Source organism: Zalophus californianus, chromosome 10 (genome assembly GCF_009762305.2).
Source record: "Zalophus californianus isolate mZalCal1 chromosome 10, mZalCal1.pri.v2, whole genome shotgun sequence".
NCBI classification, from domain to species: domain Eukaryota; kingdom Metazoa; phylum Chordata; class Mammalia; order Carnivora; family Otariidae; genus Zalophus; species Zalophus californianus.
This window is the reverse complement of record NC_045604.1, coordinates 15,629,970-15,649,309: the sequence shown is the minus strand read 5'-3', so window position 1 is coordinate 15,649,309 and position 19,340 is coordinate 15,629,970. Positions and strand designations below refer to the sequence as shown.

Here is a 19,340-nt window from a genome sequence, read left to right as displayed (position 1 = left end):
TCAAATTAGAGGAGAGAGTTATTCATGATATCAGGGTGTTTGTAGAACATGCTGTGATGTCTCTTTTTTTTTTTTTACAATTTCTGTTGTTGGCAATTTGCATTTTCTCTCCTCTTTATTGATGAGTTTATCAATTTTATTAATCTTTTCAAGGAACTAACTTTGAGTTTGTTCATTCTCACTACTGTTTGTCCAATTTCTGTCTGGCTGATTTTGCAGCCTTCCTTACCCCTTTTCATCAACTTTGTGCTTCGTTTGCTTATTTTTCCTTTCCCATCATTAGTCTTCTGGCTCAGAAAATAGTCAGCTCCACATTGATGCCTGGCTGCTTACCTGATGAAGAGTCATTTTACCATTCATTCCCACTTGTCTTTAGGGCCTCTTTTTCAGTTTTGCAAGAGACTTAAATTACCCATAAAGAACTGAGTTTAGATAAGTACAGGAAAAGCCGAGTTAGTGCAATTGAGCATTGTAGTGAGTAGGTGAAAAGTGGAGGGAGGGATAGGCTTTGATGGATAAAGTAGGTTGAAAAAGGAGGAGAAATGGTAGCTATCACATAAGAAAGCAAACAACAAGAGATTGTTTGGGCTTGCATTTTTTCCATGTACCTTATATATTTAAGTTAGGCAGTACAAGTTGAAACAGACCTCAGAGGAATCAGGGGTAATGATTATATGGCCACAGAGTCCTTAAGTCTTACCCAATTCCTAACATACTGACAGAACTAAAGAGCAAAACTAAAAAAAAAAAAAAAAGCCATAAATAATATTTATAACAAAACTAGGTGACCAGCTATCTGCAGAAACCCCCAAAAAGTAGCAAGTGGGAACAAACCATCAATAGTCGGAAGACCGGCATGGTATCCCTATCTGTGGGGGAGAAAGCAGACAAAAGTCACAGAGCATCTGACTTCTGAAGGACCTAAAAACTAGAGAACCCAAGGTGCACTATACCAATTTGAGAATGGGCAACCAAATCTGAAAGGGGTTTCACTGATCCAACAACATTGATTGCAAGAGATCTGCAGTGGAAATTGAAGTCTGGAATAATCCAGTTTCCATGAACTCTCAAAAGAGACTAACCAGGGCACACTTCCATAGCAAGGTCCCACACTTAGAGGAAACTATTGAGAGTGGTTGGGCACAATTGATGGTTAATACAACACACACCTAAAAACAGAAATTCTAAAGTCAAGATGGGTTTATCATTGGCAATGAAAAGAAAATAAACCCTTACAAAGTTTCTTTTAAAACAACAATAGTAAACCCTCCTACACTGTTGGTGGGAATGCAAGCTGGTGCAACCCCTCTGGAAAACAGTATGGAAGTTCCTCAAACAGTTGAAATTAGAGCTACCATTCGATCCAGCAATTGCACTACTGGGTATTTACCCCAAAGATACAAATGTAGGGACCCGAAGGGGTACGTGCACCCCAATGTTTATAGCAGCAATGTCCACAATAGCCAAACTGTGGAAAGAGCCAAGATGTCCATCGACAGATGAATGGATAAAGAAGATGTGGTATATATACACAATGGAATATTATGCAGCCATCAAAAGGAATGAGATCTTGCCATTTGCAACGACGTGGATGGAACTGGAGGGTGTTATGCTGAGTGAAATAAGTCAATCAGAGAAAGACGTGTATCATATGACCTCACTGATATGAGGAATTCTTAATCTCAGGAACAAACTGAGGGTTGCTGGAGTGGTCGGGGGTGGGAGGGATGGGGTGGCTGGGTGATAGACATTGGGGAAGATATGTGCTACGGTGAGCGCTGTGAATTGTGTAAGACTGTTGAATCACAGATCTGTACTTCTGAAACAAATAACGCAACATATTTTAAGAAAAAAGAAAAAGAAGAAGATAGCAGGAGAGGAAGAATGAAGGGGAGCAAGTCAGAGGGGGAGACGAACCAGGAGAGATGATGGACTCTGAAAAACAAACTGAGGTTTCTAGAGGGGAGGAGGGTAGGGGGATGGGTTAGCCTGGTGATGGGTATTAAAGAGGGCACATTCTGCATGGAGCACTGGGTGTTATGAACAAACAATGAATCATGGAACACTACACCAAAACAAATTATGTAATATATGGTGATTAACATAACAATAAAAAATAAAACAAAAAACAAAAAAAAACCAACAATAGTAAACAAGACATTTCAGGAAAGATAAATTTATTTTTTTATTACAGATTTTATTTATTTATTTGACAGAGAGAGACACAGCGAGAGAGGGAACACAAGCAGGGGGAGTGGGAGAGGGAGAAGCAGGCTTCCTGCAGAGCAGGGAGCCCAATGTGGGGCTCCATCCCAGGACTCTGGGATCATGACCTGAGCCGAAGGCAGACGCCCAATGACTGAGCCACCCAGGCGCCCCAGGAAAAATAAATTTAATTCACTGGTTTCTGTTTCTCTTGTTTACTATTATGTACACCTTGACTAGCATAGTGCCCGGTACATCATAGCATGCCTAAGATATATGTTTATTGATTAAGTAAATTAATTAAAGTCAGTTGTTATGTAACTGAAATATATTCAGGAGATACTGTCAAATATAACGGGAGTTATAAAAATCACAACTTCCTACTCAATTTTAGTAGAGAATTAGTTACAACTGTAATAGACTACTTGCCCCAAATTCTTCTCCATTCAAGTAAAAAAAAAACTATATATTCATAGTTTTCAAAATATTCATCTCAATCAAGCAATACCATTTCTAAGTACTGATAATTTTGGAATACACAAATCTACAACATATGTTTAGTATATTCCAAAGTTGAGTTCTTTGATTATCTACAACCAAATAACTCAAACCTATAGAATTAAAAGTCCCTGAAGTTTGAGCCCAGGGATCTTCATTTTTAAAAAGTTGCATTGGTGATTCTTATGAACACTAAGATTTAAGAACTAATGCTTGGTACTTGCTACCTATTCTATCACTGCACTAAGTCAAGTGCTCCTTGGGACTCAGTCTTACTCTTTTTTCTTCTTAGTCATGCATCTCATTAAATTATTGACAGGTCCATCACTGAGCATCAAAGAAACATCATCTTCCCAAACTGAGTCAATATTGAAGTATTTGTACTACTAATCATCTGAATGTAAATTCTAACAATAGACTTATTATAGCAATTTTTTAAGAAAGCATTTATGAAACTTCTAATCATTTACAGCATTGCTGGTCCTTCTAAGGAAAAATACATCTATCTGTCCATCCATCCATTCATCCATTCATCCATACATTGTCTATCTATCAATTGATCTTTACACAGTATATTCTCCCTGCTAGGAGCTAGCTCAGCTGTAGGATGTGGACCCTAAAAACTCCTACATATTTCTAGTATAGATACTTCTTTCCTTAAGCTTCTGACTCCCTTAAGCAATGTCACATTAATATAACAGGCTACATTTGTAAGATACTCATTCCACTTCAAAAATAAATAAATGAATCTGCAGTGGTATCTGCCACATATAAATATCATAAATTAGAGAATGCCAGGTGAATAATGTACATCATAATACTTGTTTCCATTTAAGCATTTTGTGATACTGCTGTTTATCATCTTGCTCAGCTGTCGAAAATACTCATTTGAGAAGAAAGGCTTCTACATTTGTGTAAAACAAAGATGTGCTTTCTTTTCCATTCTACAATGTCTATCATTTTTCAGGCTGGTATATTTTCATAGCTTCCCTCCCCCTCCAAAAGGTATTTCTGGAAAACTGCTTTCCAAACTTCCCTACCACAATCTCGAAGGAACAGTTCAAAAACGTAAAACACCGAAGCATGCTCAAAGTCATAGTTGGAATGGAATACATTTTTTCCCAATACTTTGAGTGTTCAAGACTGAAAGAGTGTAAAGAGGTTCCCCACACACTGTTGTTCCCAGCAATGTTACATACTTGAATGGTATTAAGAGGAAGTACTATAATTATAGTCCTTCTAGTTCTCAAAGGGGTATAATTTCATATTGCATCATCTTTTTTTTCTTTTTTGCTGTTTTAGGTCTCTTTTGCTCAGAGATTGGAAGCTATAACTTGTGAAAGATGCATGCAGTATTTGTCACCATGTTAAATTAGAACATTTCATAAATGTCATCTGAATGGCACAACTATACAGTATAGTCTTATTGTAATCTGCTGCAAAATTAATATAGTAGTTATTAACAAGATGGTGTTTTGACTTTATCAATATGAAATATCTCAGTAGCATTTAAAAAGTATTTCCAACATGAATAAATATATTTTCTATGTCTATAGTTAGTGGTGTATAGAAATACGCTGTTAGGAAAGTTAACTTCTTTAGTTTAATGATCATTTGTGTTTTATTTTGGTAAAAGTGATCAAAGTTGCTGTGAATTTACACAATAGAATGCCTGCTTACTATTATGTTAGTTTGTTGAACCAGTGAAAAAGTAAATCTCAAATATATTGAGAGGAAGATGTCCATATGAGATGATAAAGAAACTAAATAAATCAGGCTTAAAAGAAAATACCTTTACAAAATATTCAAATTAGTTTATGTGTAAGATAATAAGCTGAATCTTTGGTATAAACAAGCACTAGGGAGCTATATTACCTCTTTAATATCATGCAAATCTCCATTTGAGATTACATTGGTTCCAAGAAATTAATTTGCCAATTATGTACACATTTTTATTTCCTAAATATTTAGAAATTTTTTAATGGTTAGGACTAAATTAGTAGGATTTGGAATAATGATCCTGAAAGAAACGGATGTGTTTCCTTCCTACTTTCAGATAACATACGTAAATATCCAGATGAGCAATCAGCGGTGGATTCCTCCTATGTCCCAGTGCTAGGAAAAGATGTTTAAGTAATACCCAGCATCTCTAACCTCAGGTTGAGCTTTGGAAACAAACAATACGAGTTTTGAATTTCTGCTCTACCCCATTATTACTTGTGTGATCTTGGAGGAGTTACATAATTTCTCTGAGGATCCATGTCCATAACTACACAAGAGATAAATTAATAACTCCTTCACCAACGTCAGTAAGGACTGAATTAATTGACTAAAAGTGCTTGGCATAATCCTTCACACATGACAAATACATAACAAATGGAACCCATGAGATTTTACAGACTAATTTTTGTCCTCATGCATTTTAAGCAATATGTCCACTACCTGCCTATCTGTTTTATACATTTCAAAATGTGACATTCCCATACACAGTAACAAAACTTCATGCAGGTAGATCAAGGTGGAGACCAGTCCTTCAGCTCACCCGGAGCTTAAATAATCCCCAGTCCTGCATGGCACTGAGGAACCTGGTGTCGTTGCCACTGGTTCACCCTTGATACTGGGAGTGCATCTGCCTCTGGAAATGATCAGTACATTAGTCTGGCAGGAGAAAGGAGGCTGCCTCCTTAAATGCCTGGGGTATTATTATTTGGTCAAGTTTTTATACCATAGTCCTTGGGATAAGATCATTCCCAAGGAGCTGCCAGGAGTGTTCAAACGTGTAACTCAAATTAGGCTGCAGGTGGGAACCTCACCTCAGTTATAGCTTCATCCATTTTACCTCCAGGAAGTTTGTCATTACTTTGGTTCTTCTTCAGTATGAGTTTTTATTGATAGATCAGATCCACGTTCCCTTTCTTTTTCCATTTATACCTTAGCACCTTTGTTCCTATCCTTTGCATCTGGCCCTCTACATTCTCAGATTAGTCAATTAATACTCAGCTTTCCAGCTGCAAGAGAAATATTACTACTCATCTCTCCTTATGTCTCTGAATGAGAGACCACAACTTGTGCCCAAGTTTTCATGTCTTTCTTTAAATTCTAGGTAAATTTCCCATCTTTCATATCCTTCACAATCTTAATGTTTATAGCCAATAACCATACATCATACTATGCAGGGTCACACTTTTCATAGACTGAGGAAATGTGTGTGCATTATTTCTATTTGTACACCTTAATATGTGGGTAACAGAAAATGTAAGGTAATATATTTCTGGAAAATTCACACAGTGACTTTTGGACATGTTGTGGTAATTGATGACAAACACCTAGTTCTGAGCAGATGAGAAAGCATTGATGAACTGCAGGAAATGGTACATTATGTGGAGAAACTATATTCTGCTCCATTTTTTAAATGTATTTCCTTGAAAATTATCCCTCTGGCGGAACAATCAATTTTCGTGAGTAGGATCCTTATTCCTCATCATTCCATCTTCTTTGGGTCGGACCTGGAAATACTTCCTTCACTGATGCCTTTCCATTTCATCTAATTCATTCCAACCCCTAGTCTCCTGCCTTATTAATCTATTTTTTAATGTCTCTTAATCATCTCTCTCTGTTCTGGCTCTAATGCAGCAGTCTACTGATACCCTATTGAGCATTACAATCAACCATTCTTCTTTCTTTTTATATAATTACAACTATATTTTCAGTTTTAAGCCAACTTTCAGATTCCCTTAGTGGGGTTTTTTTTCCATTTTTTAAAAAAAAATCACTTAGTTTAGATTGTTTAATTCTGAGGACACAGCTTAGAGTACAATTTGACTATAATTTAACAGAGGCTCAGTCATATGGAAAATTTAGAAAACCATTTGATTTTAAGATGGGATTCAGAAGATAGAACAGAGTAAGCCCATTCCTGTCCATCTGTATACACTTATGCATAAGAACACACTCATGTTTACCCCCTCTCTCTCTCACACACACCTACACCCAGCTTCTTTTGCATATACATCTTTGATCGTGTTTTAGCAACTTGGTTATTAAAGAGTGGTCCATAGATCAGCAAAATGGCATCACCTGGGGACTTTTACAGATTCTCAGTCCTCACTCCAGACTTCCTGAATCAGAATCTGCCTTTTAAAAAGACATCTGAGATATTCGCTTGCAAATGAGAAGTTTGAGAAGCACTGCTCTGGGTGGTCTCCCATGTATTGACTGTTGCAGCTTAACTCATGGTTTCTCCGATCCAAGAACATAGCAAAGTAAGAAAGAAGGAAGGTAAGAGGGATGGCAAAAATCCCAAGCAGGAAAGCACTGAGACAACATTTCTTGAATGCCTTCTACATGACTCAGGCCATGAGTCATACTAAGGACTTTCTCAAGTGTTTTCACACCATCAGCATTACCTATGTAGGTGGCTGTAACAGGTGAAGGGCAGCAAACATGAAGGGCAGGGGCAGAGGAGGGGCAGATTGGAGACAATTTGCTCCCTCCTTAGATAAGGAACAAACTAGGATCTCTCTATATATGTACTTTAAGGATGAGTTCATAGACCCTTTTCCAATACGTCAGAATGCTTTTTTTTTTTTTTTAAAGCATCATCCAGGCATGAGGCTCTATCTAGTTCTTCTAAACTTAGTAGATGAGAAAAAAAGAAAGAACAGTCAACCTCTGACTCAGAAAAGATATTAAATAACTCATGTACTGACTTCAAAGGAAACAAGAAGGAAGTGCAGTGACATCCTGGGAAACTTATAAGTATCTGTGCTAATAGCCAAGGCTGATTTTAAGATAAATGGACCTATTTTTTCCCCAGCACACATAGTGAATTTTCATCTTTTTTGGCTCATGTACAGCTTTTGGGTCTGATGAAGGTACTGAAAACTCTTCTTTCAGAGAAACATAAACAAACAAATAAATACACAGACACATACTACATAAATTTAAAGATATGTGTATGTGTGTGTATATATATGTATATATGTATATATATACATATATATACACATATATATATATATGTATATATATATAGATGCCCTAAAACCTATCCATGGTAGCCCCAGGGATCCAAGGGCTCTATAATAAGGACTCCACAATAATAGTAATGACTCTTTTCCATTTTCCCCTCTCCTATTAATAATAATACTATTAATACTATTATTATGCTTTAGATGTTCTAAGTGTCTTGACTTTGACATCTGTATTTTTAGGATTTAGTGACTCAGAGCATTATTTCATGCCATTCTCAAGATCTTGGCACTCACATGAGGAAGAATTATAACATTTCTTATGGAAGAATAAGGCAAACATGCCATATCTTATGAGATTGGATTGAGTTTCAAATGACAACTGCCAAAGGGAAAGTTCCCTTCCAGAACACAGAGCGCATGACACAGTCACTCAGGCCATTTGGGGCTGGCCTGATTCCTAAGTTATTATAACAAAATGAGACTTGAACTACTGCCTAATTTCCTTGTATGCTCCCTAATATTATTAAGGATTGCAATTGCATGAATTTTTAAAATGTCCTTGAATTCAATTTTTCAGTTTATAATTCTGACATTGTTGACAAAATTTTTAGTGTGTATTCTGTTTTCCCATTGAAAATGACAAAAAACATTGTTTTAGAAATCTTTTATAACATTATTTAGCCAAGATGTATTTGACACTATATTTCCACACCTAATAATAATCCATATACTTTGTGTCTGTATTTGGAGCATAAGAAAATAATAAAAATCAAGGTAAATATGAATGTGATTTAGAGGTAGAAAATGTGGTGGTTTTAAATTCACAAAACTGTTCTATCAATGTGTCTACATTCAGATTCCTATATATTTCTCTCTGTCTACATACCAGATATAATGAAAATTCTCTTTATTTCTATCTGACTATAAAAATTACCAACTAAGCAAATTAGGGAGAGAAAAAAGTAAAAAGGAAAAATATTTTCAAAACAAAGAAAACGTGTTAATATTTTAAAGCATGTTTTTCCTTCTATGCATTTTTTAAACTAGATTTTTGTACATGGAAAATATTATATGGAAGCATCTCTTTAAAAACTTTTTTTCTTCCTGTCCCTCTTCTTCCCCTAATCCCATTCCTGAGATCAAAGTACATGTTGTAATATGTGTCAATACTTTTTTTCTTCTTAGCGTTGAAATATCTCATTGAGTGGTTATACCACATTTTATTTATCCATTTATCAGCTAATAGACATTTGGATTATTTCTACATTTGATTATTATGAATAATTCAGCAATTAATGTTATGAATAAGATTATGCAAGGATATATATTTTCATTTTGATTGGGTATATATCTCGGAGGTAAAGTGCTGGGTCATACAGTAACTCTACGTTCAATATTTTGAAAAACACAAGACTGTGTTGTGATGGTGTGAAAGAGAGATCTAACTTTGTTCTTTTGCTTATGGATATGAAATTGCCCCAACATCATATGTTGAAAAGACTATTCTTTCTTTATTGACACCCTTGTCAAAAGTCAGCTGAATGTAAAAATGAGGGTTTATTTCTAGACTCTCAATTCTTTTGTAGTGATCTACCTATCATCCATCTATCTATCTATCTATCTATCTATCTATCTATCTATCTATCTATCTATCTATCTATATATCATCTATCTCCTTAAACCACATTACACTGTCTTGATTACTGCAACATTATAGTAAATTTTGAAATTGGAAGGTGTGAGTTTTCCAGCTCTGTTCTTTTTCAAAATTGTTTTGTCCATTTTTAAGTGCCTTAAAAGTACTTATAAATGTCTTCAAAGAAGTCAGTTAGGCTTTAAGGGGGTTGTGTTCAATCTGTAGATCAGTTTGTAGAGCATTAACAAGTTTCTAATATGTGAACATGGGATGTCTTTCCACTTACTTAGATCTTTAATTCCTTTCAACAATATTTTGTATTTTTCAGAATATAAGTTTTGGATTACTTTTATTAAATATGTTCCTAAATTTTATTTTTATTAAATATATCCCTAAATTTTATTCTTTTGATGCTATTTAAATGAAGTTGTGTTCTTAATTTCAAGATTGCTCGTTGCAAGTGCATTGAGATACCACTGATTTTTGTATATAGATCTTATATTCTGCAACCTTGCAGAACCTTGCTGTTTCTTGGTTCTGATAGCTTTTTAATGAATTCCTTGGAATTTTTTACCTACAAATTCATGTTATATACAAACAGAGGTAGTTTTATTTCTTCCTTTTCAATCTGGATGACTCTTATTTCATTTTCTTGCCTAATTTTCCTGGTTAGAACTGGCAGTACAATGTTGAATAGAAGTGATAATAGGGGACATGTTTGTCTTGTTCCTGATCTTAGGAGGAAAGTACCCAGTTTTTCACTGAAGTTTTGGTTGTATTATTTTTAGCTCTCTACTGGTTATTTTTTGGAACTCTAAATAACATACCTAATTATATCTATTGACTTTTTTTTTCTGCCACAGGAACAGCCTTTTTTTTCTTATTATGTTATGTTAACCACCATACATTACATCATTAGTTTTTCATGTAGTGTTCCCTGATTCATTGTTTGCATATAACACCCAGTGCTCCATTCAGTACGTGCCCTCTTTAATACCCAACAACAGGCTAACCCATCCCCCCACCCCCTCCCCTCTAAAACCCTCAGTTTGTTTCTCAGAGTCCATAGTCTCTCATGGTTCATCTACCCCTCCGATTTCCCTCCCCTTCATTTTTCCCTTCCTGCAATCTTCTTTTTTTTTTTTTTTAACATATAATGTATTATTTGTTTCAGAGGTACAGATCTGTGATTCAACAGTCTTGCACAATTCACAGAACTCACCATAGCACATACCCTCCCCAATGTCTATCATCCAGACGCCCCATCTCTCTCACCCCCCCACCACTCCAGCAACCCTCAGTTTGTTTCCTGAGATTAAGAATTCCTCATATCAGTGAGGTCATATGATATGATACATGTCTTTCTCTGATTGACTTATTTCACTCAGCATAATACCCTCCAGTTCCATCCACATCGTTGCAAATGGCAAGATTTCATTCCTTTTGATGGCTGCATAATATTCCATTGTACATATAAACCACATCTTCTTTATACATTCATCTTTCAATGGACATCTTGGCTCTTTCCATGGATTGGTTGTTGTGGACATTACTGCTATAAACATTGGGGTGCATGTACCCCTTCGGATCCCTACATTTCTATCTTTGGGGTAAATACCCAGTAGTGCAATTGCTGGATCGTATGGTAGCTCTATTTTCAACTTTTTGAGGAACTTCCATACTGTTTTCCAGAGTGGCTGCACCAGTTTGCATTCCCACCAACAGTGTAGGAGGGTTCCCCTTTCTCTGCATCCCCGCCAACATCTGTCGTTTCCTGACTTATTAATTTTAGACATTCTGACTGGTGTGAGGTAGTATCTCATTTAGGTTTTGATTTGGATTTCCCTGATGCCGAGCGATGTTGAGCACTCTTTCATGTGTCTTTTGGCCATTTGGATGTCTTCTTTGGAAAAATGTCTGTTCATGTCTGCTGCCCATTTCTTGATTGGATCCTTTGTTCTTTGGGTGTTGAGTTTAAAAAGTTCTTGATAGATTTTGGATACTAGCCCTTTATCTGATATGTCATTTGCAAATGTCTTCTCCCATTTTGTCGGTTGTCTCTTGGTTTTGTGGACTGTTTCTTTTGCTGTGCAAAAGCTTCTTATCTTGATGAGGTCCCAATAGTTCATTTTTTGCCCTTGCTTCCCTTGCCTTTGGCGATGTTTCTACAAAGAAGTTGCTGCTGCTGAGGTCGAAGAGGTTGCTGCCTGTGTTCTCCTTTAGGATCTTGATGGACTCCTGTCTCACATTTAGATCGTTCAACCATTTGGAGTCTATTTTTGTGTGTGGTGTAAGGAAATGGTCCAGTTTCCTTCTTCTGCATGTGGCTGTCCAATTTTCCCAACACCATTTGTTGAAGAGACTGTCTTTTTTCCATTGGATATTCTTTCCTGCTTTGTCAAAGATTAGTTAACCATAGAGTTGAGGGTCCATTTCTGGGCTCTCTATTCTGTTCCATTGATCTATGTGTCTGTTTTTGTGCCAGTACCATACAGTCTTGATGATGACAGCTTTGTAATTGAGCTTGAAGTCCGGAATTGTGATGCCGCCAGCTTTGCTTTTCTTTTTCAACATTTCTCTGGCTATTCGGGGTCTTTTCTGGTTCCATACAAATTTCAGGATTATTTGTTCCATTTTTTTGAAAAAAGTGGATGGTATTTTGATAGAGATTGCATTGAATGTGTAGATTTCTCTAGGTAGCATTGACATCTTCACAATATTTGTTCTTCCAATCCATGAGCATGGACCGTTTTTCCATTTCTTTGTGTCTTCTTCAATTTCTTTCATGAGTATTTTATAGTTTTCTGAGTACAGATTCTGTGCCTCTTTGGTTAGATTTATTCCTAGGTATCTTATGGTTTTGGGTGCAATTGTAAATGATATCGACGCCTTAATTTCTCTTTCTTCTGTCTCATTATTAGTGTATAGAAATGCGACTGATTTCTGTGCATTGATTTTATATCCTGCCACTTTACTGAATTCCTGTATGAGTTCTAGCCATTTTGGGGTGGAGTCTTTTGGGTTTTCCACATACAGTATCATATCATCTGCAAAGAGTGAGAGTTTGACTTCTTCTTTGCCGATTTGGATGCCTTTGATTTCTTTTTTGTTGTCTGATTGCTGTGGCTGGGACCTCTAATACTATGTTGAATAGCAGTGGTGATAGTGGACATCCCTGCTGCGTTCCTGACCTTAGGAGGAAAGCTCTCAGTTTTTCCCCATTGAGAATGATATTCGCTGTGGGCTTTTCATAGGTGGCTTGTATGATATTGAGGTATGTACCCTCTATCCCTCTACTCTGAAGAGTTTTGATCAAGAAAGGATGCTGTACTTTGTCAAATGCTTTTTCTGCATCTATTGAAAGGAGCATATGGTTCTTGTTCTTTCTTTTATTAATGTATTATATCACATTGATTGATTTGCGGATATTGAATCAACTTTGCAGCCCAGGGATAAATCCCACTTGGTCATGGTGAATAATCCTTTTAATGTACTGTTGGATCCCATTGGCTAGTATTTTGGTGAGAATTTTTGCATCCGTGTTCATCAAGGATTATTGGTCTGTAATTCTCCTTTTTGATGGGATCTTTGTCCGGTTTTGGGGTCAAGGCAATGGTGACCTCATAAAACGAGTTTGGAAGTTTTCTGGCACTATCTATTGACTTTCTACTTGAAAGATAGAGACAATAATGCATGTTAGGTTTCTTCTATTTTTCCTTTTTAATTCGTCACCTTCAAATTTATATCTATCCATCCATCTACAGAAATTCAATTTTATGTTATTTTTCTTTCATTTTATAGCCAGAAATTCCATCTTCTATTCTTTGTCTATGGGTTGAGCTTTATACCCAATATAAACAAAATTAACTGCCATTTTGGCATATAAATGTTATTTATCATAAAACAAAAAAATTTGATTTAAGGAATAAAAATTCATCAAATATTTACTTAAAGAAAGCATGCTTCAAGACCATAAAGACCACTAGATTCTTTTAAAATATATTTTGACTTATATTTACTTCTTTGGATCATAATTATCTGTCATTTCTTGTGTTTAATGCTGCCCTGTCTTGTATGTTTTTCATTTTGTATATTTAATATTTTAATATGAGTTTGATGAGTGGTAACATTCTGACCATCTATCAATACAAAAAGAGATTTTAACTTAATACTGAAGTGATTGATTAGATGTGTGTATTGAATATTTCTTCACTATGTCTTCCCTTGGAATTTTAAGGTAATTCTTCACTATCTTCAAGCAACATTAGTTCCTGATGATGTCAATATGATACTTTTATCTATCTCTTTTATAGATAGTATTTTATTTTGAAATAATTATAAATGCATAGGAAGTTGCAAAGTTAGTAGAGGAGTCTCATATGCTCTTTGCCCAATTTCCCCTGATGACTATATTTACACAGTTTTAGTACACCACCAAAACCATGAATTTGACATTTGTACAATGTGTTCATATAGTTCTATGCCATTTTATCATATGTGTATATTTGTATAACCACCACTACAATCAAGATACAGAAATGTTTCATCACCACAATGATCCTCCCTGTGATATTCATTTATACTCATGCCTATCTCCTTTCCCTCACCATCCCTAATTTCTGGCAAACACTAATCTGTTCATCCCTATAATTTTGTTGTTTTGATGATATTACATAAGTGGAATCATAGAGAATATGACTTTTGGAGACTGGCTATTATTTTTCACTCAGAAAAATGCCCTTGAGATTTATCCAAGTTGTGTATGTCAGTGGTTCTTTTCCTTGTATTTCAGAGTAGTATTCTGTGGTATAGATGTATTGCAATTTGTTTACCCATTCACTCACTGAGAAACTTTTTTGTTTTTTCCTGTTTTTGACTATTATAAAGAAAGCTGCTATTAAAATATATGTACAGGTTTTTACAGACATAAATTTTCATTTCTCCGGATTGAATGCCCAAGAGTGGAATTGCTAGGTTGTATGATAAATGTCTATTTCGTTCTTTTAAAACTCAAACTATTTTTCAGAGTGGCTTCACTATTTTATATTCCCATCAACAATATGTGATCCAACTTCTCCTTATTCTTGCCAGTATTTGGAATTGTCACTTTTCAGTTACTATAATAGTTGCATTGTGATGTCTAATCGTAGTCTCAATTTGCATGTCCATAATGGAAAATGTTGAAGATTTTTTCCTGGAATTATTTGCCATCTGCATACCCTGTTCAGTGATGTGTCTCTTCATGTCTTTGGCCATTTTCTGATTAGATAGCACTTTTGTTTTATGTTTGTCATTTTCTAAATGTTGAGTTCATTATATATTCTAGATATAGTTTCTTTCTTATATATGTGATTTGTAAAAATTTTCTTCCAGTCTGTAGTTTGCCTTTCATTTTTAAAAATTTTTTTATTTAAATTCAATTTAGTTGACATATAATGTATTATTAGTTTCAGAGGTAGAATTTAGTGATTCATCTTTGCATATAACACCCAGTGCTCATTACATACAGTTCCCTCCTTATTGCCTTTTCAATTTTCTTAAGAGATTCTTTTGAGAGCAAAATCTTTAATGTTGATGAAGCCTAATTTATCAGTATTTTTCTTTTATGGATTATATATTTAGTGTCATGTCTAAGGATTCCAAAAAAGCCTTATGTCCCCCAAATTTTCTCTTATGTTATATTTTAAAAGTTGTGTTTGTTTACATTTTACATTTAAATTTGTACTTCATTTTGTGTTAATTTCTGTGAATATGCAAGTGCTAGAGGCTCATTTGTTGAAAGACTATCTTTGCTCTACTGAATTGCTTTTTTACCTTCATCAAAAATTGACTGGTCATATTTATGTGGACTACATCTGATTTCTCTATTCTATTACATTTATCTATTTGTCTATCCTTCCTCCAACACCATACAATATTGATTAATATAACTATATAACAAGCCTTGCAATCAGGTAGAGTGATTCCTCCCATTTTATTCTCCTGTTTGAAGTTATTTTAGCTACACTAAAACATATAAGCAAATACTATATTTTATCTTTAATATATAAATATAATAAAAATATTTAAAATACTATATATTTATGAAACATTTCTAAAATACTATATCTTATAATATTTCCACATAAATTTTAGCATCCTATTATCTATATCTACAAAAAGATCTTTTGGGGATTTTGATAGGCATTTTCCATAATAATTTGTATATTACTTTGTCTGGTTTTGATATCAGGATAATACTTTCATGAAATGAGTTAAGAAGTTACCCCTCCTCTTTGATTTTGTTGTAATCGATACAGACCTCATGTTAATTACTCTAAATGTTTGGTAGAATTTTATAGTGAAACCATCTGGGCTTAGAGACCCCTTTTTTTTTTTTTGTAAATTTTAAATTATGAATTCAAATTCCTTAATAGTTGTAGGACCATTCAAATTATTTTCGTACTGAGTGAGTAGGCAATTTATACTTTGTGAGGAAGTGCTCCATTTCACCAAAGTAGTAAAATGTATGTGTGTAGACCTGTTGCTAGTTATGTCCTTATTATACTATAATGCCTGCAAAGTGTGTAGCAACACTTCTTGTTTCATTTCTGTTATTAGTAATCTGTGTTTTCTCTTTTTGTAAGTCTTGGAAGATGCTTGTAAATTTTATTTACCTTTCCAAAGATCTATTTTTTCATTGATTTTCTCTATTGTTTTTCTGTTTAAATTTTATTGATTTCTGCTCTTAGCTTTATGATATCACTTATTCTGCTTGCTTTGAGATTATTTCACTCTTCTTTTCATTATTTCCTGAAGTGGAAGTTCAAATTATTGATTTGAGACTTTATCTTTTCTAAAGCAAGCACTGAATGGTATAAAATTCCCTTGTATCACTGCTTTACCTGCATCTACAAATTTTAATATTTTGTACTTTTATCTCCATTCAGTTCACTGTCTTTTTAATTTCCTTTGAGACTTCCTCTTTGATCCATGTATTGTTTAGTTTCCAAGTGATTGGAGATATTTTTTATCTGTTTTTTTATTATGTTATGTTAATCACCATACATCATTAGTTTTTGATGTAGTGTTCCATGATTCATTGTTTGCGTATAACACCCAGTGTTCCATTCAACACGCACCCTCTTTAATACCCATCACTAGGCTAACCCATCCCCCCACACCCCTCCCCTCTAGAACCCTCAGTTTGTTTCTCAGAGTACATCGTCTCTCATGGTTTGTCTCCCCCTCCATTATCCCCCCCTTTCATTCTTCCCCTTCTGCTATCTTCTTCTTCTTCTTTTTTTCTTTTTAACATATAATGTATTATTTGTTTCAGAGGTACAGGTCTGTGATTCAACAGTCTTGCACAATTCACAGCGCTCACCATAGCACATACCCTCCCCAATGTCTATCACTCAGCCACCCCATCCCTCCCACCCCCCACCACTCCAGCAACCCTCAGTTTGTTTCCTAAGATTAAGAATTCCTCATATCAGTGAGGTCATATGATACATGTCTTTCTCCGACTGACTTATTTCAAAAGGAATGAAATCTTGCCATTTGCAATGACATGGATGGAATTGGAGGGTATTATGCTGTTTATCTCTTTTTGATTTATATTTTGATTTCACCGTAGTCAAAGAACATGTTCTGTATGGTTTTAGTTCTTTCAAATTTATTGAAGTTTGCTTTATGTCCTACGATATCTTGGTATATGTGTATTATATATCTATTCTGCTGTTGTTGAGTGGACTGTTCATTACATATGAGATCTTGTTGGTTGGAGATATTGTTGAGGTCCATATTCTTGATAATTTTCTTTTTCCTATCAATTTTTGAGAGACTGAAGTTTCTTTTTTCTTTAATATCTACCCTCTCAGTTCTGTTTTTCTTCACATATATTGCCACTCTACTGTTTAGTACGTAGATGTTTAGAATTTCTTTGTCTTTGTGCTTAAGTGATCCTTTTATCATTACATAATATCTCTTTGTGTCTCTGGAAATTTTATTTGTCTGTACTCCACATTACCTGATATTAATATAGTAAGTCTTGCTGTATTTTGATTAATTTTTGCATGGTATAAGTTTTACAATTCTTTTTGTGTCTGCCTTATGTATATTAGTATACTTGAAGTGAATTTTTTCTAGAAGCAGACGTGTAAATGAGACTTTGGGAAGTAGAACTTTAGTTCACAGTTTTCTCAGTACTACACACCAAAGTTACTTGACCTTGGGTTTTCAGGGAGAAAAATTATTTAAGTAAAAATTTTATATAATGCTCATATTGTGATAACCATTCTAAATGACCATCTGACTATGAGCTTCAGTACTCAGAATCTCTTTTCAGTCAATCAACATTTATTAAACAAATATTTATTGGGCACTTATATATTACTGAAACTGTTCTGTTTATGTTGGACAGAAAAAGACAAGTAAATTAATTTCATAAAGGCTTTAATGGAAATAATATGGGGTAATGTAAAAGAAAGTGATTTGAAAAAGTTCTCTAATTGTGTGGTCAGTGAAGATATCTTAAAAGATATATCGATCTTTGAGCTGAGATTTGAATATCAAGCAAAAGACATCCATGCTGAAAATTCTTGGCAGATTTGTAAAGAGGAGATGTGTAAAGATACAGTCTTTACGGATCAAAATATGTAAAACTGTAATATGACTTTCTAAGACATTAGTTCCTCAATATCAAAAAATAAAAATAGTATTGTCTTTGTTAATGATTTTTCTACTTTTCAGCTTTCCAATAAGACATAATGTTCTTTTATTAACACACTACAGTCACTCTGAAGTTCTCCAAGTCTTTATTTTGGCCTACTTTGTATTTGGCTTTTATTTGTTGAAGCAGTTTTTAATGTATCCTGAAAGTTATAAGACCAATATATTTTGCCTTGAACTTAGTATCTTCATGCTGTAACTTAAATTTTTTTTTCTTTGACTAGATAGTAGGCTTACATTCCCAGCCAGTGCATTTTCAATTATTTACAAGGCAATATGTAATTATTAAAAATTAATACAATCACTGAATTGACTCTTTAAAGTAAATTTGCCCTTTATATATTGTTATATATTAGTATTATCAGAACAGGTAAAAAGCTCCCGCTGAAGATACCACATTTAAATACAGAGCTGCTTTTTCTGACTTGAGATAGGGTATGCTATACAGGCCCAGGTCAGTTCGAATCTGTGTTCAGGCAGGTCAAACAAACATCAGTATTTGTAATATCAGTAAAAAAAGCAAGTATAAAATTATAAAAATCCATTGTATTGTATTGTTAAGAGATAAGGTTGGAGTAAGAAATTTAGAAGTAGGACTATCATAATTTCCATTTGGATCTATGTGTAAGTGACCTTTGTTATACCATCTTCTATGGAACCTAGGAGGGAAACCATTCTTATTTAAAACTTTTACTAATATTAATTCACCAATAATGCCAATATATATACTCAATTCACTTCCTAGTTTACTTGTTATCACCTCCCTCTCAATATTTTCCACAATTTTAAAATTAAAAATAAAATAAGCCTTTCTTATATGCGAAGGACCACCTACATACATAGCCTTATATTTCATATTAAAAGTTGCACGGGAGCACTTCTAAACCTTCCCTTAGAAAAGCAAATGCACACACACTTAGGACTTCCTGATAAATACAGACCTCAATTTCACTGGTAGAACATCTCCCAAATTAGTTTCTGAAAGCGAGCAGTTCTTTACCTTCAATACTGAAAACTCACCTTATCACAAAGGAAGCCACTGTTTCTGGTGCCCACTTTATCACAATCACAGGGTTTGCAAACATCCATGGCGGAAGGATCTGCACCAACTGGTCGGAAAAAGTAATCCTTACATAGCTCACAGTTCCTTCCTGCGTCAGAGAAAGGTTATGCGTTATGACTTCCAATTCATTAAAATCAGCTGCATAATTCAAAATTAAAGACTGTATTCCTTTGAGGGACTTCTATAATTTTCGGGACGTCCATTTTAATGCACCTTTCATCTCTACCTGCCAATTTAGTGATCCAGAGCATAT

At 34.6% G+C, this 19,340-nt stretch overlaps 1 protein-coding gene across 1 annotated transcript in view; it reads right to left on the bottom strand.

Annotated features, from left to right (window-relative positions):
- USH2A (usherin) overlaps positions 1-19,340 on the bottom strand; it is a 717,806-nt gene that overhangs the window by 583,884 nt on the left and 114,582 nt on the right. The window contains exon 10 of the mRNA XM_027612135.2: positions 19,045-19,175. Within this exon, the coding sequence (XP_027467936.2) occupies positions 19,045-19,175 (131 nt within the window). The remainder of the gene's footprint in view (positions 1-19,044; positions 19,176-19,340) is intronic.